The following is a 26,947-nucleotide window of genomic DNA, read 5'->3' as shown; positions in this document are numbered from 1 at the left end:
GCGGCGCGGCGGCGATGGCGGCCGCCTGGGAGGAGATTCGGCGCTTGGCGGCCGATTTTCAGCGGGCACAGTTTGCCGAGGTGGCCCACAGGTGAGCAGGGCGGCGCCGGTACCCGCTGCGGCCTCTGGAGCTCGCCGTCTGCCGCTGCGGCCCGCCTGCCGGTGCCCCCTCCCCGCGCCGGCGGCCCTCCCTTCCCCCACTCCGCCCCCGCGGCCCCCGGACCTGACACGCAGCGGCGTTCCGGGGGGTTCAACCGGACACTGCTCCTCTGCAATCGCCCCTTGATTGGCGCTGACCTGTGTGTCAGTGCTTGTGAGCCCCGAAGGGGCACTAGGGCACCCACAGAGTATTTGTAGGTCCACCGAAGTGCATGGGTATGTAATCGCCGTTAAGTTCAAGCTGCTAAACGTCGTCACGACTCCAGTGCTCTGTGTCTTCCTTATGTGTTGAGCAGCTGAGGTTGTTGGCCAGAACTTGTTTTTATTTGTTAAAAAAAACCCCACAAAACCTCCAAAACCAAATTAAAAAGCACAGAAGGATCAAAGACACAAATTCTGTACGCACAGCCATTCCTAAATTCACGGGCAGGTGCATTCTTATTGCAAAAGGGCCTGACAGCTGTTCAGGAGAAGAGTAGAAGTCATTTTAGAGAGAATACCCACATAAGTGAAGCCATATGGATGATTCGGGGGACGATAAATAAGATGCTGAAGCTAGGTTTTTGTCTTAAAAAGAATTCACACAGAACAGTAAGTAATGTTCATGGTACTTCCCGCGTTCAGTATTTTTGAAACATCAATCTAGAGGTAATTTTAGCAAGTACTTATTTAGAATAACTGATTATTCTTTATGCTGTTGATAGATTGTCAGAACGGAACTGTATAGAAATTGTCACTAAACTGATTGCGGAAAAGCAGTTGGAAGTAGTGCACACACTTGATGGAAAAGAGTATGTCACTCCAGCACAGATTAATAGGGAGATCCGGGATGAGCTTCACGTTTGTGGTGGTAAGTGTGGCATTTGCTTTCTTCCTGTGAATTTGGAAGTTAATTTTGAAGACTGCAGAAAGAATTTGAAAGTTCTTCAGTACCCTTAATCTTGCAAAAAAAGTGAACTTGCTTTCTGTTGCTTCATCGACACATGAATTCACCTATCATTATTTTATTTCCACTTCAGATCTGTATTAAGCTTTTAGGTAAGCATTTCAAGATACATTACTTGGTTCATTTTCACACATGCAGGATTTCTGAGGTAGAAGTGGTCTAAGAACCCTTTTGAAGGAAATTTGGCGTTTTAGTATCTGGACCAGGTGTTTGGCCTTGACTCAGAATTTCAAAATCATTCTCCTTTCATGTCATTAGCAATAGTAATATTTTTAAATTGCCCTTGACAGTTCTTTTATTTGACCAGTCTGAAGAGCCGTCTGCTTTGTAAGATCTGACTTAGATATATAAGGAAGCAAATACATTTCAAACTGCTTTTTGTCAATGGTTTTAATGAGAAGACAGTATATTGTACTTTTAGTTATATTTAAGGGTGAATTTCACGGCATTGTATGTTTGGAAAATTAACTTCTGTGTTATGTTCATACAGATCAGTCATTTTCTTACGATTACCACAAGTATGCCTCAGTTTGTGTTATGCCATTGTATATCGTATCAGTATGACAGCTCAAATTGAATCTTGCTGGGTTTTGTTAGTATCATCATGCAAAGGTAGAAAATTTTGGCAACCTTCATTTTTATACTCATGGACTAGTGGTCAAATCCAGATCAGCATCAAGGCAAAAACTGATTGGGAGGGAGTTTGAACAGTGATTTTTACCTCTGGAGTTTCTGTATTGAATTGTCAGCAAGGCCGTAGGGTAGAACAATATGGGATACCTTGTGCTGACCACCTGTGATTTCTGTGATTTGACAATATATAAAGCTGAAGTTGGTTTAATTGGTCTACAAAAAAGTAACATAGAAATATTTTGTAACGCTGGGCTATGGTATATTCTAAATCTGTTCAAACATGTTTTATATACTAAAAGTATATTTGTACTTTTTTTTGAAGGTCGAGTAAACATTGTTGACTTACAACAGGTAACTTTTTAGTAATAAAAAACTATGTACTTCTTGCTTTTCTTCACCATGTGTATTGTAAATACGGAGTTCATCAGTTATACTCTAGCTAAGTTATTTTTTTAAAAGTGAACAGACTTTATAAAGAGCTTGTAGCTCATGTCAGAGTACTGCATATTACTTAGTCCATCCATTTACTGCTTTATGGAAAGCTCCTCTCTGCTTAATGATAATCTAGGACCTCTGAAATCAGTACTAAAATATACAGATTTGCTTTCTGAACTCTTCCTTTGTAAACTAAGGGGGGCAAACAGAAAAGAAATACGTTTCCCATTTAAATTTAAAGCTGCAGGAGCATGCATAATTAACTTTGCATGCTTCTTTGCATCTTCCCTCTTCCTTCATTAATCTCTTGTCTCCACTAATCTTTATCCTCTAGTAGTCTTCCTCTGTGACTAATTTTCCCTTCTGGCTTGAGTAAAATTACTTGGAATAAGAAAACCTTTTTGAAAGACAATTTAGTATTTTCTATTCATAGCTTCCTGGAATTTTTTATTATATACGTTTCTTTTAACCTTGTCACAGTTACAAAGAGAGTTTTTTCCCCCTAAAGCATTGCTGCTTTATTCCAAATCACAGATTAACTACGTATATATGCAATAGTAGAAAAGAATAAAAGCAGCTTTCCTCAAGACATAGGAAAGTGTGAGTATAATAGCTCAGTGTTTGAGAATTAATTTCAATTTGAAGTTCTGATAAGAGGGTTTGTTGGGTGGGGTTTTTTTTAGGTAATAAATGTGGACCTCCTGCACATTGAAAACAGAGCTAATGACATCGTTAAATCAGAGAAAACTATTCAGCTTGTACTGGGACAGCTTATAAATGAGTGAGTACTTTCAGGAGCAACATGTGTTATTCACATTTCTTCTATTTTTTAAAATGCAGACTGAAAGTGATGGCCAGCCTTTGTTGCTTCTGAAGTGAAATACATTTTTCTTGATGGCTGCTAGGACTGCTTGGTGATCAGTGCTTCTTTTCCAAATGGCGAGTGAGGCCTGTCTCAGCAGAGCATTCAGTGAATCCATGGAGCAAAGGCCTTACTGAATGTCTCTGCCTAGTATCCTGCATTTAAGAGGCTTTATTTCTTACCCAGTGTCTTTGTGTACAGCAGCCAGATCTCATTTGCTCTGTGGCTTTGCTGTCTGCCTCAGGTATTGACAAACCCCTTCATTTTTTCCCACCTCTTTCTTTACCTCACAAGCCTAAGATGTATGAGCAAGTTCTTTCATGGCATTCAGCACACTAACAACCACTGAAGTAATACTTTTATGGGATTGTCTCTATTATTGATTGCGCTGCAGGATTTATTCTTGGCAAAGAATGTGAAGTTCCTGGCTGTCTTGAAATAATTAAGACCTATCTTGCTCACTAAAGCCCTTTTCTAAGTCTCATTGACATACAGTGTTTTCCTGTCCTGCTTTTTGATAGTTTCATACAAGCAGAGAAATGACCAATTTTAATACTAGCTACCTGGTTAGCAGGCGTTTTGAAAAACCCCACATTTTCACTGACATCGTTCTCCTTTATTCATTTAAAATAACTTTCAGTTTATTTTTGCAAAGAAGCAACAGAAAGAGATACATTGCCAGGTCAATTAAGAATTCAGTATGTGGATAACAGGTTGATCTTGAATTTCACACTTAATGTGTTGGATTTTTTTTCTTGTTTTTAAATAAGGAGTTACCTGGATCAATTAGCAGAAGAAATAAATGATAAACTACAGGAAACTGGCCAGGTGACAATATCGGAACTCTGCAAGGCATACGACCTTCCAGGAGACTTCCTGATACAGGTGATGCAAGCTACCAACCTAACAAATGTAGAATTGATTATATTCACCTTCTTCTGTCATCTTTGCAGTATCCATGGCTTTAATTGTGATGAGCTACTTGTCATTCTAAGCAGAAAAGTATTAGATACATAAAGGTTGCAGTGTAACAGCTATTCACAGATTGAGGTTGATGTTTGCCTTTTCACTTTTGGCCAAAATTTCTTCAGAATATTTATGACTGTTAGGAACAGATTAGGATTAGGAATGTTAGGAACAGGTTAGATTAGTGGCAGATCTGAAAATGTCTTTGTTTGAAATATTAGAGAGAAGATGTAGGGGTAATTTCATCAGTCTCATTAGCTACCCAGGAAACAGAAATACAATGGTAGAGACCTTTTGGTTTTTTTCAGAAAAGGTACAATAAATGTTCGTTTCTAGAAGCTGAAGCCAGACATTCAGAGTAGAAACAAAAAACTATTTACCTTTTAGTGACTATTGTAATGTTTAAAAGGATTAAGGAGAATTCTTTTACCGTTGTTGACTTCCAGTCAAGGTTGGATTTTGTTTGGAAGATATTTTTTTCAAAGGGTAATCCTGTGGCATGTGTTAGGTGAACAGTCATATTGAGTACCACAGACAACCTTGTCGACTCTTAATTTATGGACAGATTTCCTCTAATATTTGTTGTATGATCAGCTTCTACAAAACCATTTCTAACATACGAAAATAATTACATGGTTTCTGTTTGTTTCCTGGGCAATATTTCCTGGGTTTAGTTCACTTGGCAAGGATGCGTATTTATGAACTGTTTGTACCTCTTTCTTTTGTGTTTATTGCTGCTAATTTTTGTCTTGACTGTTTGAAAAAATGGATAGTGAATTCCTCTGCCATTGTTTCATACAAAATTAGTACAAAGGTTAAATCTTAGTTTTCATCGTGCGTTTCCAAACCATACTATTTCTTCTGCAAAGTTTTCTTTCATCGTTAGATACACATATATCTGATAGAAGAGGGCATTGTTAGGAAAGCTGGATTCCCTGAAGTTTGGAGTGTGGGCCATAATGGCATCAACTTACATGTAGTAAGACACATTCTCAATATACCTGAATCATAATTTCCACTTTTAGTCCTCATTTCTGAATATTTTGTCTGTCGTAGCAAATACAGATATTTTTGATTAATTTTTGTTTAACATCGTTAATATACAATTTTAGCAGTCATCCCAACTTCTATTTACAGGCATTATCCAGGCGCTTGGGTAGAATTATTCATGGACAGCTAGACCAGGAAAACCGTGGAGTGATTTTTACAGAAGCCTTTGTGTCACGGCACCGAGCACGCATTCGTGGTCTCTTCACTGCGATTACTCGGTAAATTGCAACACTTGCAACCACATATTAAAATATTTTTACCATAGGTCTTTATGGACCAAATTCACTTGTGACTGAAAAAGCAAAGAAAACAAAGACCTATGGATAGATTTCTTTACGTGTAGTTCAGTTCCTGGGGTGAAATACTTAGTTATATTAGATTCACTTTTTTGAAATGGGGACCCCCTTTTGAATGGAGAAGAAGAAAGTATAACAATATACAATATACAACACACTTAAGTTTTCTGGCTGAAGAAAATGTTGATCAGCAGTTCTTTTATTTGTTTGAAGAGTATCTATCCTCATTGTCATTCCACCACTCCCCAGTCAATTACATATTGATGTCTACCTACTACATGTGATTACAGATATTTTTTTCTGATTAAATCAATAATCTTCTGTGTCAATTTGTATGAAGAGAAAAACTTGGGACAGCAAAAGTTTCCTTACAATAATTATTGTAGCTTTGTTATTAGATATAACTTCATAGTAATTCAAAATTAAAACCTTGTAAGCTGTGTTAAACATCAGCGTAGCACCCTGGAGCTAAGATATTACATAGTTCTGTCCATCTGGAGTAACCTCTTATTTCTAGATTCTCCACATAAAATTCACAACAAATTAACTTTGTTGTTTTGTTTTTGTTTTTTCCAAGGCCTACACCTGTAAGTAACTTGATCACTCGGTATGGATTTCAAGAACATTTACTTTACTGTGAGTTTCATTCAGACTGTTTTGTGGTTTTGTTAATTCATAGATTCTTCATTACTAAAAGTATGCTTTCAAAGACGCATTTTAGTATATAGCATTAATTCTGGAATAAAGAACAGATATATTTCTCTGTAGTGTAAAAAGTGTTAAACCTTTTGTACTATCCATAACTGAAGAGATGTTCTCAGTATCTAAAGCAGTGAAAGCATATGTTGATGAAATGCCTCTGGGGGCAGAATGATGCAAGTACAGTACTCATTTTGTCATCTGTTTCGTTATTTGCCCATAGCTACTGGCAGTTTTATCAGGGAGGCACACAAAAGGGGACAGATTTTATGTAGCCAAATGGCATTAACTGCTCTGGATTTTATTTATTGAATTTTCTCTATGATAGCAGAGGCAGAGCTTTTGTTATGCTGTTAGTTAAATGTCTCTGTATGCTGAGAGATAAAGCATATGCTTAAATTGTTTTCTTTTGTTTTCCACAGTTCCTTTTTAAAATAAAAATTCATGAAGATTTCCTATCCAACCTCTGAAACTTTTAGGCAGTACTTAATTGTTTCTCTTCTAATATTGCAGCTTTTCTTTGACTGCCAGGAGTCCCCTCCCATCTTTCCAAAATGCTGCTTCAAGCGTCATTAGTCTTGTATGTTGGCTGACCAGCTGCTGCTGGTTTTCTGTCTCTTCTTATGAAAGTTAATATTTGTCTCTTGTTTGATTGGGTCTTTTTGCCTTCACGGCATTGCACACTTTAGCTCCACTATAATACCCCTCTGTTTACCTTCTTGTTCTTTGCAACAAGCTTATTCATTAAAAATGAAAATCTTAACATTTAAATAAAATCATATAAACACTGTACTTTCACATAATCAGTTTGTCATCCTCTTTTTTTTGGAATGTGGTATTCAGGTATTCATAGATTACTAATCAGGTATTCATAGATTAAAAGGAATATCTGTTGAACTGCATTGTAATAATGTTGCAGTACCCAATAAATTTCGGTATGCAATTGCAGTCCTTTTCAAACGGGTCCTGCAAGTACATGGTCATGTTTTGCTCATGTACAATGTTAATGTGAATTGAAGTTCTAGTGTTTTCCTGTCACCAGTAATCATCACAATGGCTAAGTGTATTTCTAGTACTTTCTTTTTCTTGTTTTTTTTTTTAGTGAGTTTGTTCATATTTGTCTTTAATTTTTCTTACTGTATGTCATTTCCTCTGCAGTTTTGTAATTTTCAAAGAGCTTTTTGCTCACTGCCAGAGCACATTTGATTTTATTCTATCCATTTGTTGAGATACCTTTTCAATTTCACAAATGCTGGAAACTTGAAAAATATCTTTTAATGGTGTTACTTATACTCTTCGCTTTTTATGTTTGTCATTATTAGCAACGTGTTTTAAAGTGGTCTTTGTTAGTTTTGTGTCTCTTCCAGAAAAAAAAAAGTAAGTTCAGTGTACTGTTTGTATAATTTACAAACAGCTAATTATTTAATCAACACTTGGTGTTAAACAAGGTAAACAATAGTCTTTGGTTCTATCATATAACTGTGCTGCTATTCATGTTAAGCTGTCATGAAGTTATGACAGAAAATAATTTTAGAATTGAGAAACTGTTTAAGTTAAAACACTAATTACAAAGCTTAATGAAAGCACAGATGTTCTTAATTTCTGAATATTGTCTTGCTGATGTCGGACAGGCATGGGGGGATGCTTATCGTCTTTGCCAGACTTTGACGGAGACCTAATAGGACACGATATACTACTCAATCATCTTTAAAAACAAGTGTGAGATTACAGTAGTTCTGCAAAGGTCCTGTTATTTTGTTTTAAAACAAAAGACTATCTAGGCATAATTGTAGTAGGTGCTGTGAAATCTCCTATGAAAGCACCTTCTCTGCCCTGGAGTTTTAAAACTGGCACTTGAAATAATACAAAAAATTAATTGGCATCTTCATTTCTCGTCCTGTCTCTAAAGACTCCGTTTCATTGCCGGCACTCCGCAAAATTGTTTGAAAATCTATTAAAGTTTTACCCTTTTTCCCAAAAACTTTGAATAAAAACAAGACAATATTGCAAACAGAGAACCAAACTGTATTGTCTGACAATTGCTTAAGTAGAATAGGCATGTTGACTCTATTGTCTAGGGTAACTAACCTATTAGTAAGTATAAAAATATAATTTTATTTTCAGAATCTGTCTTGTAAGCTCCATTTTTTACAAGGTAACTGAACCATGACAGAACATGATTTCTAGCTCTTGTCTTAGATTATGTAAAGCTATATAATATTTAAATCAGTTTCTTTTTCTTCTACATTTTTTCAGTGTAATTACTGTTCAGCTTTGTTAGTGGCAGTTGTGTTCAATAGCTGCTAGCTTATAGAGGCTTATCTACACTATGGGCATATCTGACAAAAAAAAAAATTATGATTTGATATGCAGTATTTCTTCTGGAACCAGGTTTTCCAGTAAATTTTCCTGTGTAGGTGAGTTAAACTTCCGTATGCTGTACTAAGCATGTTGTAATGTTGACTGCCACTCATATTTAATGAGGAAGAAGCCATACCATGTGATACCATTTAATGTTCTGTTCGAGGGTAAAATCTGTCTTTTAATGAAATAGAAATCAACACAAACTGGGGATAAAAAAGCCATCTAGCAAAGCTCTGGAAATCAGCAGAGCTTGGTAGTTGATGTTGCTGATTTTTTTAAATATATCTAGTGACTTACGAAAAGGTAAAAGCAGAACATAGGAGGCTAATCAGATATTCCTGTGCACCTTTAATCGATTGAAAATACCTTATTTAGCATTAAGAAAGGCTTACTACTTTGGTACTACCAGTTACCAATAGGTTCTTTGTCAGCAATATTTGTGCATTATCAGGAGGTTATTATTGGCAGCAGTGTGAACGTTGTAAACCATGAAGATGGTCACCAGTAGGAGGTGCTCACATTTATACGGTTCAGGTAGCAATTTTTCATGTCATTTTAGTGTGTTCAGATATCTCTTTTTTCCATCTTGGTTAACATGCAAGCAGTGAATTCAAAGAGAACATTTTTAATAAAATGCTCATATATTTTATTGTCTGGCCAGAGAAAGATTCTTTTATGACTACATTTTCTAAACTAAAAGCTCGAACTGTCCAGGTATATGTTCAATAAAAAGTGTCTTGATCCTGCCATTGTGGCTCACTGTTTTGAAACATTGTATGATTTCCAGAGCTTTTATCAATACATTCTCATAAGCGTTAAAAATAATTGATAGAACTCGGGAATGTTTCACTAGAACAAGCACAAACAATGAATGGGTGGGAAAAAAGAAGAAACAAAACAAGGAAAATAATTGCTATGTTTTGATTAATGGTTATATCGAAGTGAAAAATGTCACTTCATTTATTTTCTTCTTGTAGCTGTGCTAGAAGAACTTGTTAACACTGGTCGACTAAAAGGCACCGTGGTTGGTGGGAGACAGGATAAGGCTGTGTTTGTTCCAGACATCTATGCCAGAACGCAGAGCAACTGGGTGGATTCTTTTTTCAAGCAGAATGGTTACTTAGGTAATTAATCTATATTCTTGTAGATAAAATATCTTTCTAAAACTAGTTCAGGTAATTGGTCTTACCCTAATACAGCTAGTGTCTAGAGTGAAACCTCACAAGAATAAGTGGAAATCAATACAGTAGTTCATACTCCTTTGTTAAAAGACCATCTTATAATGATGTGTTACTTTATCACAAAGAACCATATTTCAGCAGAGAGAACCAAACAGTAACTATTTCTCACAGAGTTACAAATGCTACTTCGTTACTGTTCTGAAAACATTTCTTAAACTGCTCATTGTAGACTTTTTAGATGATCATGTTTGACCCACATGGTTGGAATTTCAGTCCCGGTGTCCAGATTACAACCAAACTTTGGCTGTTAATAGTCCAGATAGCCAAGTGTGCAGTGCACAGGAGGAACCTTTTCCAAAATAAGATTTGTAGAACTGGAGTGGGTAGCACTGGTGTCCTGATTTGAATCCAAACAAGTCTGTCTAACTTAAAGCTGAGTGATGCTGGATGATGGTGTTTTAAAACAGGAGCTATGGGAAAATGTGGACCTGAATAAACAGAGGAATGTACTCGTATGATCCCAAGGGGCCAGTCCCTAAATAACAGTTAGTCTTGCAGTTTGAAAAGGTTCAGCATAATTTACTGCTGTAGTATTAAGTGTTTCTGTAATATTGCTTGACTGACAGAGTATCTGTCAAAGTCTTCGAGTGTTTTCAGAACGTCGAAGTATAAACTGCCAAATAGTTGAAATGCTTTGCTTGTGAGGCATTGCAAGGTTCTACAAGTATGTTGGAGTAACTTCTGAAAACAAAACATTTTGACATTATATATATTGTAAATATTGTTCATGTTGTATTAGAATACTTCGTAAACATATAATTGCAAAGATAAACTTAATGGTATAAGAATCTGAAAAAAACTTTTTTTTATCCAAAACTCAGACCGAAGTCATGTCCATGATTTAATCTTCATATTTCTATTAACTATGTTTAGGTGTAGCTTGTACTGAACTAGGTTTTAGGTCAGCATCGGCTTGAGGCTGCATTTACTTGTATAAAAACTGTATGTAATTCTTCATTTCTTGCTTTCAAAAAAAATTACCACGTAAGATCCTGTATGTATATGAAGGTACTTAAATGTAACAGACATATAACTATTTTATAGAATTTGATGCGTTGTACAGACTTGGCATCCCTGACCCAGCAGGCTACATTAAAAAAAGATACAAGTCCACACAACTCTTATTTCTGAGAGCAGCTTGTGTTGGTCAAGAAATTGTGGATCAAGTTGAAGCCTCTGTAGAGGAAGCCATCAGTTCTGGAAACTGGATAGATGTAGCAGTAAGCAATCCTTTCAGTTGTTGTCGTTGGATTTACTTATTTTTCTTATTTTTGTGTCAAATGATATTTTATTGAAACTACACATGTATAATGATGATGCCATGTTGTCAAAGAATCTTCAATTTAAGTAAAATAACAAGTAAAAAGGCATTATCTGCCTTTAAGTTGGTCTGAACAAAAAAACGGGAAGGACATATCAGTATTTAGTTAATAAATAGCTAAGACTAACTTTCATTTCAAAATTAGTGCTAATGTATTCTGCTAGAGAGCAATATATTTCTGTGGGGTTTTTTGAAAAAAAATTTACACTGAACTCTTATGACAGTTTTAGTAAGCAGAGGGATATTAGCCATTTTGTTCCGGCTAAATCCTAATTTTAGGCCTTATAGCACTACTTTGTCACTTGTAAGGAGGTCTGCTGTTATTACTCTGTATCTGTGGAGCTGCATTTTGCAGAAGTTGCCATGCATTTTCCCAGAGGTAACACAAATTCTAGAGCAATGTTGATTTGGGATGTTAGAAGATTTAAAATAGTGTTTACTCTTAAATCGCTAGTTCAATTTAAAAAGCGCAATATATACTAAGTAGTTAACAGATGTCAAATGGGGTGTCTGTGGATTCTGTTTATCCACATACAAGTATGTCCATTTTAGAACAGATTATTGTATGTAAATGATTTTGATTTTCTTTACCCTAGACTCTTCTGCCCAGCTCATTGTCAGTAGAAGATGTTGGGATTTTGCTTCAGCAAGTGATGAGATCTTTAAATAAAAATTCTTCAGGTTTAGTCTTCAGTGACACCATTGTGGTCAGTGAGAAATTTCTAAGCAGCTGTGCTGATATATTTTCTGACATGATGCAACAGAAAGCTGAAAAGGTACAGGGGTTTTTATGGGTCAAGGTGCAATATACGTTGAGTGTTGGAGTATAGTTTATGTGACTTTCTATTTGCTGTTACCATCTCTTTACATCTCATCTGAAATACAGCTTGAGAAGAAGGGCAAAAATGAAGAAAAGGTTTGTATATGTAATCAGTGTAAGTTAATGTATATTCAGTTGCACTCAGGGAACACCATCACACTAACAGTATGGTCAGATGCTGAATTTTGAAGACAAGAATAAATGTCTCTTCATGTGTTGCACTTGGAAAACATGGTGTTAGATTAGCATACTTACAAATGGCCAAATGGCTTAAATGTTTCCATATGTGCCTTTTGTTGCTGCGCGTATCTTTTTGTTATTAAGTACATATTCTTCATTTTAGGAAGTGAAAAATAACCCTGTTAATTTAATCACTGAAGAAGATTTAAAACAGGCTTCTGGTTTAGAGAATTCATATGCTAATAAAAAAGACAAAAAGGATGAAAGAAGAAAGAAAGCAACAGGTAAGGCATCAATATTTAGCTTAAGCCAAAAAAAAAAAAAAAAAGAGGCTTGTTTAGCCTTGGAAATACTCAAATGTAAAGTTACTATATTTTCTAGTCCATTAGTTGCCTCCAGTCCATTGATGAAGATATTTAAAAAATAATCCAATCACTTCTCATCATTATACTGTAGGTGTAGATATATCTGAGCTATGTCTGTGAGAACTAATTTCGGATTTAGAAGTGCAGTAGAAGTACCATAAAGTTATCTTGAGTTAGTCCAATACAAGGCAGCTGGCTTTAGAAGCAAGGAATCCATGTTCATTCATTAGGGTATATGGTACAATCACGTAAGATTGAGTTGTGCAGTGAGGACTGACCAAACCAGTATTAGCTCAGGGACCTCTGTACCGTTTTTTATTACACAGTATAGATAAACTCTTACTCTCCCCTTTTCACAGATCCAGTAAAATTAAAATATTTCTTAATAGTCTTGAGAAGTTACTTCCAAAATCACTCTGTCTAAATTGAGAAATGAGGTATTAAGATGGGATTTTTTGGAGAATATTGTACATCTTTTTGAGAATCCCATGCTAGGCAATTTTCTGTTGTTTGCACGCATAACAGTTATTTGGACATTCACACAGTTTACTTTAAGGTATATTCTGGGTTAAATTAATCCCAAGCCTTACTCCGTTTGTGTGGTGGCTGTTTGGAATAGATCTTAATCTGGGGAAGAATAAAAATGCGTGGGTTTAACTCTTTCAAATCTTTCTGGTTTTTAAAACATTATTCAGACTAAAGACTGTATTTTCAGTCCCAAAATCTTTATGTGGCTCTTGTGCTGCTACAGCACATCTGAGCAATCTGTGAACTCACATGCAGAGTTTTATGTGCTACTGAAAGTAACAGAATTCAAGCACTGATGCATCTAGCTTAACGGAATATACTCATCTGAAAAATAAATTATATTCTACTCTTAAAAAGGCAATGACTGAGTTGGCATGGAATCTAAACTTATTCTTGCCACAAAAGACAGCAGATTTTTCTAGGCCAGAGCTTAAGCAGAGAAGCTTGAACTTTAATTGAACTGTCGTAAATAAAATTACTTCAGTTTCCAACCCTCTGAGGAGTGAAGCTCTACTGAGCATGTACTGCATGTCTAGACACATTCATATCCACAGGTAACATATGCTGCACCATCAGCAAGCACTACCCTGAAGTGGTTTTTTTCTATGGACTGTTAGGTATATTACTTTAAAACAATAAGCGTCACGGTTTAAGGATTAGTTGTTATTGCATAATGGCAGAATGTGGCCAGTGTCAAGTTGCCTATCTTAAGGCCTGTGCATGACTATATAAATATGTACTGTTTAAGTGTAACCTGATGTGACACAGTGTTAATGCAGTTCATTACAAATATGGATTCTGCCATGTATTGGGTTAATGAAAATTTTCAAGAGAAGTTCTCTGTTGTCTATTTGTAATACCATTTGCAACAGTCTGTTACAAACAAGTATCTGTAGAGGCGTGTACTCTTATAATCCTTTGTGTATGTTACAGTCCATGTATCCTATTGTCATAAAGTACGGCTTTTCTGGCAGTAGTCTCTCCTACTTCATCTCTCTGTGGATAAGATCTTGACTGCAGATTGAAGCTTTTTCTATATGGCTGTAAAGTGGAATACAGAATGAAGGGAGCTTGTTTCCAAAATAACTAGTATATTGCACAGTTGACAAACAGCTTGTATCTGCTCAGCTGAATGCAGTCACATTTCAAATAAGCTTTTGAAAAACACCAACTTTTTTTTTTTTTTTTTGAGAGGTCACAAACTCGGGAGGTCCCACAAGTACACCATCCACTGCTAGCTGCAAGTGAACTAGTTTGCTGTTCCTGCAAAGTAATGCTTAAAAATCCATCCATAGCACATAACAGATGCAGTTAGCTTTGTGAGTAGTAGCATCTTGTCTTTGTGTTTCCTTTTCTTAAATTATAGTACTGTTACATAATGTAGTTACATGGAATTTTGGACCTTATATTTAAATGGAAAAATACCTACTTTCTCGAGACTTTGTGCATGTATAGAACCAATTATTCTGGAGTTTAAATTTCTTTCAAGTGAAAAAAAGATGGGAACAAGCTGTGATAAAGGGAACAGACAGCAGAGCAGCTTACCTTGTGGAAAGGGACTGCATTGCAAATTGAGATCCCCTCTGCAGTCTGAACACATGGATTGCGGGACCTATGAACTAAGTAATTTGTTATGTTTGTCAGAACTGGAGTATTTCATTGCTTTATAGTCATCTAGGAATAGTTGAAAAAGAATTAGTGTTCTAGTGAATTGAGTGCACGCTTCCAAGAATATTTTGGGTAAATGCTTACTACGTAAGATTCTTTCTCAGAAAGTTAACAAAGTTACATTATCTGGAATATCTTACAAAGTTACATTATCTGGACGCTGGTATCTCCTCTGTTTTTAGCTGGGAAAAGATACTGCTCTTTTTTTTTCTTTTTAATGATATGTACATTTGATATGATTAGTATTTATGTTTATTAATGACATTAGCTTAAACAAAGCTTTGCTCAGTTGCTCTGGAATATGTATTGTATGTTACGTTTAGAATCAGGTTGTGGTTTTTTAATTCAGCATAAACAAGTAATGTAGATAAATTACCATAATATTGTAAACTTTTTAAGTGCTAGAACTTCACTGTGTACTAAGCAAATAATTCTCCACCAGAGGGCAGTGGAAGTGTGAGAGGAGGAGGAGGTGGTAACGCTAGAGAGATCAAGATTAAGAAAACCAAGAAGAAAGGAAGAAAGGATGCTGACAGCGATGAAGAGTTGCAGGCAACTAGCACAGGTTTATAATTTTATTTTGGGTGCTATCTATTCATACTGACATGTTTTCGTCACTTGCTTTTCCACATCTCTTTTTCCACACTGTATTGAAAAGCTCAGGTAAAATATCAAAGAAGATGAGAATGCTATTTAGTTAGAATTGTATCAGTGGATATGATGTTGCTATTTAAATGAAATGGACATACCGTATTCACTGAAAAGTGTAACTTAGTCTTTAAAAAAGAAATTTAAGTAAAGGAAGTGAGAGCATTTTATTTTTTTTAATTTGATTTTATGTAGGAAATGCCTTAGATTTCAGGGTGAAAATTATACTTGGTTTCTTAACACCTACTGAATAGTGTATGATAAATGGAGAAGTTCTCACCCAGTTCCAAAGCTTAATTATCTTAAATTAACAAATCATGGCAATGAAACAGTACTTAGATGTTTTTCCTCATAAGAATAAAATATGCAGTTGAAATAAAGTTTTAATATTTTAAATAAGATTCACCTTGCTTAACTGAGACTTCTACATATGAGCTAGCTACCTGTATAACTATTGACTTTGTAATGGAGAAAAGTAGGTACTTTGAAGGCCTAGTCTGTCTTGCTTGTTTTAGATGTGTATTACAGGGTGAGTTTGAATCGCTCCCTAGTAGTGCCCATTTCTCTACCTTTACTGTTAGAAGAAGGAGCATGGATGGCTTCCTCAGAAGTAAATGCCTACATTGGTAGACTTTTGGCAAGTAGTGTTTGCAAATGAAACAATCGTAATTATGTGTTATTTCTTTTACTCAATGGAGTACCAGAAACGTGTACTTCCATTTTATATATAGTATCTAGACTTCCAATACTGACTGAAAAATAGTTTTAAAAATTATATTTGAAGTTGTGAAGTACAGCATCTTAATTTTATATGATACTACTCTCATAGATTACTGTAATTCACATATAAATGAAGTTATTTTTCAAGACTGCTCAGTTACTGAGTAGAACAGTGTTAAGTCACCTTTTTTTTGATGTAGCCTTTCACGTTTTACAATTGTTGCTACTTGTATTGCTGTATTGTAATAAATAGATTGAACCAAAATCCCAAGATAAATTCAGATGTAACCATTCAAATATAAATAAGACCCTTCCAAAACCTGATTTAAGTTCCCTTTCCAACTGTTTGTACAGCCTTGTATGTTGCCAATTGCTACTGTGGCACAACTAGGAACATCACTGACTTCCATTCATTTAGTTACCTTATGTGCAGAATAAACCTGTTTTATGCTACATGTGGAACATGGAATGCGTGTCTTTTTCCGGTTCCCTGTCATCCTCCTGATCTCATTCTTACATATAAAAACTAAATTCTGCAGCATGCGGACAGACTTCATATTTTGTCCAAAACCAAAATACAGATGCACTAATTCATATGCATTTACAAGCGGCATGTAAGTTGATTTTATTACTGGAACTTCTTGTCTGGTTTAATATTCTTGGTTTATCCTGTCTCAAGTTTTATACTGTAACCTCAAGTTTAGATACTCTCTGTTACATGATTGTGTACCTTACTAAATGACGTTCAAAAAAAAAAACAACCCTGTGAAATCCTTCAAATAGGAATGTTCTAATCAGTTTTGGCATTTAAAAAAAACCCAACTATTTGGTCTTGGTGACGTCATCATTTCTAAACGAATGGATGGGACAGGCAGTTTGAGATCTCTCACCAAAAATGCATGTCCTCATATACTACTCAAGTTATGTATTACAGAAAATAACTTCTAAGTGATCAAAAGAGAAATTTTTTCAGTTTTTCATATGTGTAAAATTTAACTGTCATGTGTAGTCATCCTTTTTTTTTGCATTGTTGGTAATGCATTTCTTCTGTGGATGTTTGGACTTTGAGGCATTTCAATGTTTCATGCCCCAGAGTAACTGCAGCAAAACTAAATATGATGTTTTCTTAATAAATGTTGCTCATGGCCGCTACAGGTAGGAATAAGCAGCCGGAGTTCCCTTTCATGTCACAAGAGGAAATTCAGGATGTTTTAAAGACCCACATGCAGGATTGTCCTGAAGAGCTTATTACAGAACTTGCTGAACATCTAATAAGGTAATTTCAGTAACTCAACTGGAGTTAGAAAGTCTGTGGTTCACTTCAGATGAATCTTCTCTTCAGTCTGTTTTCTTGCTTAGAAAACAATGTTTCGCTGATGGAAGTGAACCACAATATTCTTTTTCTATACAGCTCCATGTAACATGCTTGCTTATGTATTAGAAAGTCGTGCTGACACAGTAATGAGAAATAATGCTTCTGCTTAGCAGTAAGTGGTTCTGCATACTTTGTCAGCAAGCATATTTTCAGGTTCATGGATGTATTTCCACCCTCTTATGCTCATCCATGTTGGGGTTTCACCAGTCCCATCTTCTGTACAGCCCTTGGTGTATGTTCATGTTCCCTGTCTTTTGTGGCTCTGCTGGTACCTGTGTGAACTGGGTAGTAAGCTAGGTCAGCAAACTGATCTAAGCAAAGATGAATAACTTCTTTTAAAGGATGTTTCATACAAGACAGAGGATGTGAATATGTGTGTTCAGGGCAAAAAGGACATGATAGGACTGTAACAGCCCAAGCTTAAATAACCTTGGAGTGCAGTGGTGGTAACTGCATCTTTAGAAGGGCCTGTGCTATTTTAATGCAACTTAAGTCTTCCCCTCTTACAGCTCTCATTGATCTGAAATTTGTCCACAGACCCCTGAAAGAGTTTGTGAATAGCGTTGCTTCTGGAAATCTTTTCTATCTCATATTCTTCCCATTTAGGAGTTGTTATGAGTTAAAACCTTGGCAAGCATTTACATACCATGCATACTGTAACCAGTAGTACTTCTGCAGTTACAAAAGTACATTTTAATTTCCCAGTGCTTTTTTTCTCATTTCAATTATTAGCTTTTTATTTGTCTCATCATTCTGTGGCATTCATGTCCCGTTCATTTACTGTGTAATGAGATAGCTTTCGCTATTGCTGATATATTTGGAAAAACCTTGTACAGTTTTACATTTTGCTTAGTGTTCCATTTTTCTCCTTTCTTCTTCCCTGTTCTAAGACCTTTAACAAAAACCTATCAGGAAGTTGTTCGTTCTGTTTTTACGTCTTCAACATCTTCCTCTGGAGCTAGCAGAAGACAGACTATGAAGGACTTGCAGGAGGAGTTCTCAAACTTGTACAACAACATTCGGTTATTTGAAAAGGGAATAAAGCATTTCACAGGTATAGTAAATATATGCTTTAAAAAATGAATATGCTCCTTCAAGGATGTTGAATTTATTCCTGAATCTACATTCAAGGTCAGAGAAGAGCAAGAGTTTAAAAAGGAAAAACTTAGAGATGTGTTTACACTGCCTAACACTGACCTTATGCTGGAGTGCATTGCTTTGCACGCTTACTGAAATATGTTCTCTTTATTTCATAGTCTGTTATATCTTCTGTCAAGATAATTGTCCTTCCTTCCAAAGTGTTTACATCCTTTCCCATTTTTTATTGTCGGGGGAGGGGGGCTGGGGGGGGGGTTGGAGAAAAAAATTAGTAAGCTTACTTCATTCTGTCACCTGTGCCACTAATGAAAGAACTGAATACAACCTGATTCTAAGAAGCCCCTGTTAAAACCTCTTTTAGGTTTGACAATGAAAGTAGCTGCTCCTTGAGGGTAGTTTTTCAAAAAGGTATAGATTCATTTTGCAGTGGATTACTTTGTAAGGTGTCTTCTTTAGCTATCCATATTTTGTGACAGAAAAGCAGCATGAGGAAAATATTGTAGACATTTCCAAGATTCTCTGCTGTATTCAGTTTTCTTGTAGAACTTTCCCTGCAGAAAACTTACAACAAAAGGAAACACTAGCAAAAACTCCCGATATTCCTGTATTTAGGAATAAATGGAATTATTTCCCATTAGCCTCTGTTCTTGTACAAGTGTTTTGTAGTGTCTTTTTTCTAAAATTCTACTGTTTCAGTCTTAAGTCATGTGCCTGCTCTTCTGTTTAACTGCTTGTCCTGTAGACTTTTCCTTTACTTACTTCTTACTTGTTGATGGATAGCAGTAGTTGTTCATTAGTGATTCAGGAGGATTGTACAGGGACTAGTTTGCTGCTTATACAGATACACCTTTGAAATACTAACAATGCATTAAAATGCACTTACAGACCTGAAAGCTCACATCTTTCACTGAAGACTGTTCCATAAGCAGCTGCAAAGGAGGGATGTTAGCTTTTGTATCCAGATAACTTTCTCATACTACTCATGGTTGATAGAGTCGATGTTTTGGGAAGTGCTGTGATAACTGTCATAGGAATCAGATAACTATAATAAGTCACTTTTAATCATTTTTTTTTTTAACAGATGAGACTCAGACTAACCTTGCCAAACACCTGTTGAAGTCTGTCTGTACAGACATTACAAACCTTATTTTCAACTTCCTAGCATCTGATTCAATGATGACAACAGAAAATTATTCTACAATCACAAGTGAGGTACACAGATAACAGTTCCTTTTTAATAGTCTCAAGTAGATCAGTGATGTTTATTTTATATTTATTTATCTTCTGTTTAAATATGCCCACAGCTGAAATGGTAATTAATATTACAGATTATTTCCATTCTTATCTCATGCAGGTCCGGACCAAGATTTTAGGTAAATTGCCAGAAGACACCAAAGGTCCCTTAACTAAACTGCATACTTCTCTGAATGGCAAGGTAAAGTGATCCAAAATTTTTGAGTTCAGATTTTCCATTCTGCTGATACAATGCTAATAAACAGCTGACATACATAGTGTAGTACATAACTGCTGGTGCTGTGAAGGATGAAGGCAAAGTCATCTTTTGAATCTCTGTAAGTCAGTGAGAGTAAGTACATTTTCATATCTGTGAATTTTAAGAGGTGAAAAGGTGATCTTACATTTTGATACTGATAGTCACCTAGCTCTTTGCTTCCAGATGGAAACCAGTGTATCTTTTATGTGCAGGTGAGAAAAGTAGAAGCTGAGAGAAAATCTGCAGTTTAAAGTGGTTGATATTTCTTGTATTTTGTTCCTGAAGTTCCTGATTTTTCTTCCATGTATTTCCTAACTAGTAAAATCCTCAGTATATAAAAAAAATCTCCTTTGGGTTATGGCAGTATAAGTAGAAAGGAAAGTAGTTTATTAATTCTTTTATGCAAAAGGCCATCCTGGTACGTTTCTTAAGAAAAAATGTATCTGTAAATAATTGTAGAAATGTATTCCATTTTTAATTCCATTTTTAAGACTAATGGATTATAGTTTGTTTTAGTGTTTAAGTATATGAATTAAAGTTAATTTTTACTAAATACTTTTCACTTTCTCTTTTCTGCCACAGTTTATTCCAAAACTATTCACAGTCATCTGTTCATGTGATTAATTGTGAACAGTAGTTAACCTTTTTTATAATCTGCTAACACAGATGAAATATTTGTATCATTTTTTAATAGAGTGTAGAAGATTTTCTTTCATGCCTTGATTCTGCAGTGGATATTTGTGGTATTATGGTGAAAAAAGGAGACAAAAAGAAGGAAAGGTACCTTAATTTTATTTATTCTATGCACAGTATGTGAAATGTAGCTCTGTTGCTGCACAAATGTTAGATGGTTAGTTTGGTAGCAGTCACACACAATGTGTAAGTAAGAGGCAGTCTTTCTTTCCAAACTGTTTAACTGAAAAATAAAAAGCCAAGCAGTCTTTATTCCATGGGAGAAGGAGGAAGCAAGAGTTCGTATTTAGCTAATTTGCTTGACTCACTGCTTACTACAACATAGTTTATAAATTCTCTAGGGGGCTTTCAAAAACTGAGCTACACCAGTGCTAGCTTTTTTTTTTTTTAATGTGGAATTTCACGTAAAGAAATGGTCGATCAGAAGAGAAAATTAAAATTAATTGAAGTTAGATATGTTTTAGTCTATTACCAACTACTATAAGACAGAATGAGAAACATATTTTTATATAATGTATTCCTGTTCCTTAGGCAAGTCCTGTTTCAGCACAGACAAGCTCTGATTGAACAGCTAAAAGTCACAGAAGATCCAGCTCTTGTTCTGCACCTGACATCAGTATTGTTATTTCAGTTTTCAACCCACTGTATGCTTCATGCACCAGGAAGATCAGTACCACAGATCATTAATTTCCTAAGTGGCAAGATCCCAGAGGTATTCCTTTCTAGCTTTTTAAGGGAAAAGTACCTTTTTTCTGTGACAGAACATAAAAGCTGTGCCTTATACTGTTTCTGCATAAGACTGGCACCTTTGTGTTTCGTGTCTAATCACTACTTTATGTACAGAATATACAATTTCTCTGATCTGCATTGTATTTCAAACCTATCATCTCAGGGATGTCTTCAATATTTTGTTAATAAAATTAAAAATCAATCTGTTACTAGTACTGTAGCTTTTGCCTGTATCCATAGAGACAGCTACGTATTGGGGGATGTTATAATTCTTACAACTGAAAATTTTGACACTCTCTTTCCTCCCGGCTAGAGCATGGTTGCTTTTTAATTTTTTCTAATTGAGTTTTAAAGAAAAATATACCTCTTCAAAAGTAAAATACTGAAATTCTATATTCTAAACTGCCAAAACTGGTGATATTTTCTAACTGCATTGCTTTCCTGCTTCAGTGTTAGTTGTCCTGTTTTTGCAGCATGGATGCACTTCCATTTTTCTGCCTTTTTTAATGTCTCTCAGAATTTAGGTTGCAAAATGCCTTGATGGAAATATATTTATGTACCACTAACCCTCTTTAGGCAAGAATGGGAAAATGCTTTTTAAAAAATTTAATCTTTAATTAAAGGCCTGTGTACCTTCTCTGTAACATTGACATTCGTTTGTTGTGTTCTGTTTTTTCCCCTTAGGATCAGCATTCTCTGCTAGTCAAATACCAGGGATTAGTAGTGAAACAATTGATCATCCAGACTAAGAAAACTGAACAGGGAGACAGTGACACAACAGATAATCTGGAAGAGGAGGAAGGAGCAGATACCATTCGAAAAGAGCTCCAGGAAATCACTAGCTCTATTAAGGATCTTGTTCTCAGACCTAGGAAATCTTCTGTAACAGAGGAATAAAATTATTTTTCAGTGCATCCTCATCCATGATACAGTCAGAATTTTATTTTTTTTTATCCTGAAGGGAAAGATAGCAGAAAAGGCTTGACAAACTTTAAAATTTGGCTTCTAACAATTGCAGATCACAGCCAGTTGGGTGATGGTGGCCAATGGAGTTTTGTTATGTGCTACTACAGTGTAGGTGTAACACACATTAAATGTAGGTAGATGTGACAGAGCACAACTGTGGACACTTTGGCTATGAAATTAGTAGGTTTTAATCGGCATCTTCATGTGAGGCCTAAAGAAATGGTTATTCTTCAAGTAACAGTGTATTCTGTTCCATACACAGGCTTACAGTTTTACGTCTCTGATTTGGATTTATAGTGATCTAAGGATTGCATATAAGTGTATATAAGCCTATATATCTTAATTTCAAAGACTAGTTTTGAAACATATACTGATACCTAAGAGTATATAAATGAAAGGCCATCTTTACTTTTTGGTATCATTAGTGCATGTTTTTGGCTTCTGTTGACTACACTGTAACAGTAAAAACATTGAGTAAAAGTGTATATTGTTAAACTTCAGAGAAGTGACCCAGTACTAATGTGAGTTTCTAAAGGTACTGAAACCTTATGAAAATCAGCACAGTCGTGCTATTAATGTATTCTGTTAATGTCCATAATAGTAGTTCATTTAAAACTTATAATTCAGACAGAGGAGGTGATACCCTTTTGCATTGGTATTTTGGGAGTGGATAAATACTGTTACACCTGCTATATTTTACATGCTATATGTTCATTCAGCACATTTGTTGAGTTCTTAGTCCAGTTCCCATAGCAGTTAGAAGGACTTTCTTGCATTCTGTCAGCTCCTTGAGAGAACGTGTGGTATTCCGTTTATCCTGAGTTTCTTGAAAAGAATTTAGTTTATGTTCTTTCTACGTAAACTTTATAGACCGAAATATTGGCTAAAGTGTTTCCCTCAAGTCTTTTTACCAGCCTTATTTTCACAAGAGGGTACTTTATGTATTCAGGAAAGTGGAAAAATGTGTAAAATAGAGTTCTGCCACGATTAATAACATAATTCTTGTATGTCAAATATACTTCTAACTTATTTTTAAGAGAAGATAATTTTCAAACCAGAAATATTTTCATTGTATTACTTCAGTAATGCCCATTGATTTCATGTGTGTAATTTCAGGTTTTTGCGTAAAATCAATTTTGAGTAGTAAGACAAGAAATAGAGTTCTTTGCACTAAAACTGTTATTCACCCATTCTTGCCAAAATGCTTTGACGCTGAAAGAAAGCAAATTCTGTGCTAGCCCTACTGGGTTCAAGTATTTTCCTGTTTTCCAACAGTTCACATATTCTATAAGTTTAATCATAAATACACCCAAGCCTGAAATTGCAACAAATGGAAGTTGAAGAGGCGAAGTATAGAAGCTCAGTAACAGATTAACCAAGGTTAAGTTAATTTTGGTATTGTAAAAAATTGAATTTTATACATGTTATAAAAGGCAGTAGTGTTTTAACAATGTTCACATCAATGCTGATGTTTTACCAACTGTAAGGCAAAACAGTTTGCCAGTTGTAAGGCAGAAGCAACAGTAGTTGTTTCTCTTTCCTTGGCTGGAAGCTGTCATTGCTGACAATAAAGGACGATGAGGAGTAAGAGATGAAAAATATTCAGGCTGTTTAACTTTGTTTAAGAAATAAGAGTTCACCTACAGGGCATAGGTTTGATTTCTTGTTATTTAGCAGAATAATTATTAAGTTCCTATACTGAATGTAAACAATTTTATATGACATCGAGCTATTTTGTAAATAATATGCCATATGACATTCTGTATGCAAATAGGAAATTATTTTAAACATATTAAATGATGAGGTATTTAAAATGCATTCTGTTGACATAACCAATGGTTGATCATCTTGCAACATGCAGCTTTCAAACAGCAATTGGTAATATGCACCATTTGATTTAACATGCCATTCTGAGTGTCCCTGTGTTTTTGTTTGATACTATTTTATGCTGGAATAATAATGAACTTATAAAATTTAGTATATCTTTTGTTAGACTTGCTATATTGTAGCCAGTGTTATAAGAAAGATAAAAAAATGCATATTCTTTGAAGTAGATACAAGGGAAGCACTAAAATTCAGAGGTATCTTCTGGCTACTAACAGAATTCAAGGAGACATAGGTTGGAAAACCTTCCCAGATATTTTTGTAGTCTCTTAGGTGTGGGAAATCAGTATTTAGTTTAAGATGCAGAAGTATTTTGAAAGAGAAAGAAAAGGAATAGTCACAATTTCTTCAATATCTTGCTAATTCATGGGTTTTTTCATCTCCTTAGGACGAATGTGTGCAGGAGGAAGAGTAATCTTGTCTTAGAGGTTCAGCTCACGAAACACAACCGCCCTTTGGCATATCTAGGACAGTGAAAGGCAATACAAAGTATACGAAGTAATGCTTTTACTTCAGTTTTAAGGACTTAGTGTCAGCCTCTCATTGCCCTTCACCTATGGTGTTTAAACACCACCATTATATTTTTATAGACTCATAAACCTGACATGTATATATGCATGTATGTATATAGACACAACTATTTATAAACATGCATCTCATAGCTTCATTTGCTGCTACTCTTAGCAAATTGGAATGGGTGCATTAACCATAGGTAAAATAATGTCTTTCTCAGCAACAGCCTTACCTTTCCCTGGTTTTAAGTGGCATAATGTGACTTTTATAGGTGGTTATTTGCAGGTCTGCTGGAAATAAGCAAACTGTTGCTGTTAGAACTTGCAGCCTTCTTTTGAATTCTCTTGTTTCGCAGCTTCTTAAAAAAAATAAATTGGCACAGGTTTCTAAGGAATAGCACTGGGATTTGATGTCTGCATGAACCCATCTTACAGCTTTTTCAGATAAAACTACATTACTTTGTTCTCTGTGTAGGCTAATGAGTAGGCTACTCGTCCAGTGGTTGCTCCTTGAATTTTTTTTCTAATAAGTAACAGTTACATTTTCCTTAGGCCAGGAAAATGGAAATTTCTACAAAACTGGGTAGATTTGGGGGTTTTTTTAAATAGGAAGTTTACTACTCTTGCAGAAGACAGAAGAGTGACTGTATTGGGTCAGATCAAAGGTCTGTGTCGCCCAGTATTGTGTCTCCAGCAGGGGCCAAAAGTGGATCCCTGGGGAGGAAGATAAGAACAAGGCATGTAGTGATTTCTCCCTTGAGTGCTTTTTGAGCCTCCAAATATGTGCTGCTCAAACTTTTGGAATGATGATTGTACTTCAAACATAGAAAATTGTAATTATCTGAAGCTTTTGGATAAACAGGATACTTGTGAGAGCGGAATTCCTTTCTCTGCTGACCCAAATAACAGAACATATTCAGTAAATGCCAGAGATGATTTCTCAGGAAAACAAGTTATTTATTTTTAGGTTTTTTTAGGAATTGTTATGGAATGACATATCTTTTTTTAATAAAAAATAATCTGAATTGGGAAGAGCAACTTGAGTAATTTAAAGAGAAACACCTTTTGGTTGATGAATTTCCCAAATCATCAATATGAAGAGGTAGCTAGGTCAAGATAGGTCATGGCTGGGGACAGATGAAATAAGCTGCTTTCTATTTCAGGAAGTTCAGGAGGAGATGTGAGAGCTGTAGGAGACATCGTCTAACTGATACTCTGAAGAAGCAGCAGAATTTTTGTTGATATCTTCAGTTGTACTCAATTTGCACCTGTTGGCAGAAATTCTGATTCTGTTCTAAATGCTTCTCTGGGCATGCCTTCTATTGCCATAGTTATGAGCTCTATCTACAGTTAGACAAATCTGAGGATAGTCTTTGAAGTTCAAGGAAAGTGATGTGCTGAAGGAGGTGTCTGTACTTCTCATCCTTTCTGGAAAGAATGTATTGCATTAGAAGTATTTCTAAGTGTCATTAGCTCTTTTAACAGAACTGTTTGGGTAATACTTTTGTCTTGCTCTGATTTGTGAGCTTCAAAAGGTACTTGGTCAAGAATTGTACTTTCAGTTTTCTTTTTCTGGAAGTGAAGGCAAGAGGAAGCTATTAATGATTCTCATTCTGGACTCAAATTCACACCTAACTTGTCCTCTCTCTTCTCAACCTGCAAAAATCACAGGCTTTAAAAATGCTCGGTATAAAGGTTGTAGTTCATATAAAAATAGGAGAAAAGACTTCAATCTAGTTTAAGTATATGACAAAATAAGTGTCTGCAGAGGTTTAATAAGCTGGTCAGTCACAAATAGAGGTGGTCAATTTTTGGTGATAATAATCACAGGATCAGTCTTAATTGCAAGATACTACCTAGACACTGATAACCTCCAGAACATGTCCAGATTTGGCAATTTTACCAAAGTCTTCCGATAACATAATACATCTTTAAACCATTTAGATACTTCCTTCTTTCTTCTGCCTGCGGTATAAAACAGCTTCCACCTGCTTGACATTATAGACTAAATGGTTCAGATCTATTGGCTCTTGGTTGTGGAAAAATCTGCCTGGAGGTCAGTCGTGGTTCATATCACAAGCAGCCGTCCTTTTTTTCATGCTGCTTAACTTCAGCCTGCATTTTTAAATGGACACAATATCCTTACTTTCAGCTGTGATTGATCAAAGGTCTGCATAGAGTCTTATGCAAGGTATAAGCATTTCTATATGCTCCATGCATGCAGTAGACTGTCTGTGAAAGTTAGCTGGCCCCTGTTCTGTCCAAGTGAAAAGGAAAAGAGATGACTGCAATTCAAA

At 35.6% G+C, this 26,947-nt stretch overlaps 1 protein-coding gene across 1 annotated transcript; it reads left to right on the top strand.

The window, feature by feature from the left end:
* The first annotated feature begins 14 nt into the window (after positions 1-14).
* On the top strand, positions 15-24,162 carry UFL1 (UFM1 specific ligase 1). Its single transcript, XM_059830461.1, has 19 exons — positions 15-91; positions 864-1,009; positions 2,061-2,089; positions 2,857-2,954; positions 3,806-3,920; positions 5,139-5,269; positions 5,925-5,983; positions 9,388-9,534; positions 10,696-10,871; positions 11,569-11,748; positions 12,136-12,256; positions 14,976-15,098; positions 17,057-17,177; positions 18,167-18,330; positions 19,456-19,586; positions 19,729-19,809; positions 20,561-20,646; positions 21,091-21,271; positions 21,973-24,162. The coding sequence occupies exons 1-19, from the start codon at positions 15-17 to the stop codon at positions 22,183-22,185; spliced, it is 2,379 nt and encodes a 792-aa protein (XP_059686444.1). The 3' UTR covers positions 22,186-24,162.
* The last annotated feature ends 2,785 nt before the right edge of the window (positions 24,163-26,947 follow it).

The sequence above is a fragment of the Gavia stellata genome, chromosome 2 (assembly GCF_030936135.1).
Source record: "Gavia stellata isolate bGavSte3 chromosome 2, bGavSte3.hap2, whole genome shotgun sequence".
Taxonomy (NCBI): domain Eukaryota; kingdom Metazoa; phylum Chordata; class Aves; order Gaviiformes; family Gaviidae; genus Gavia; species Gavia stellata.
This window is presented reverse-complemented; position numbering and strand designations above follow the sequence as displayed.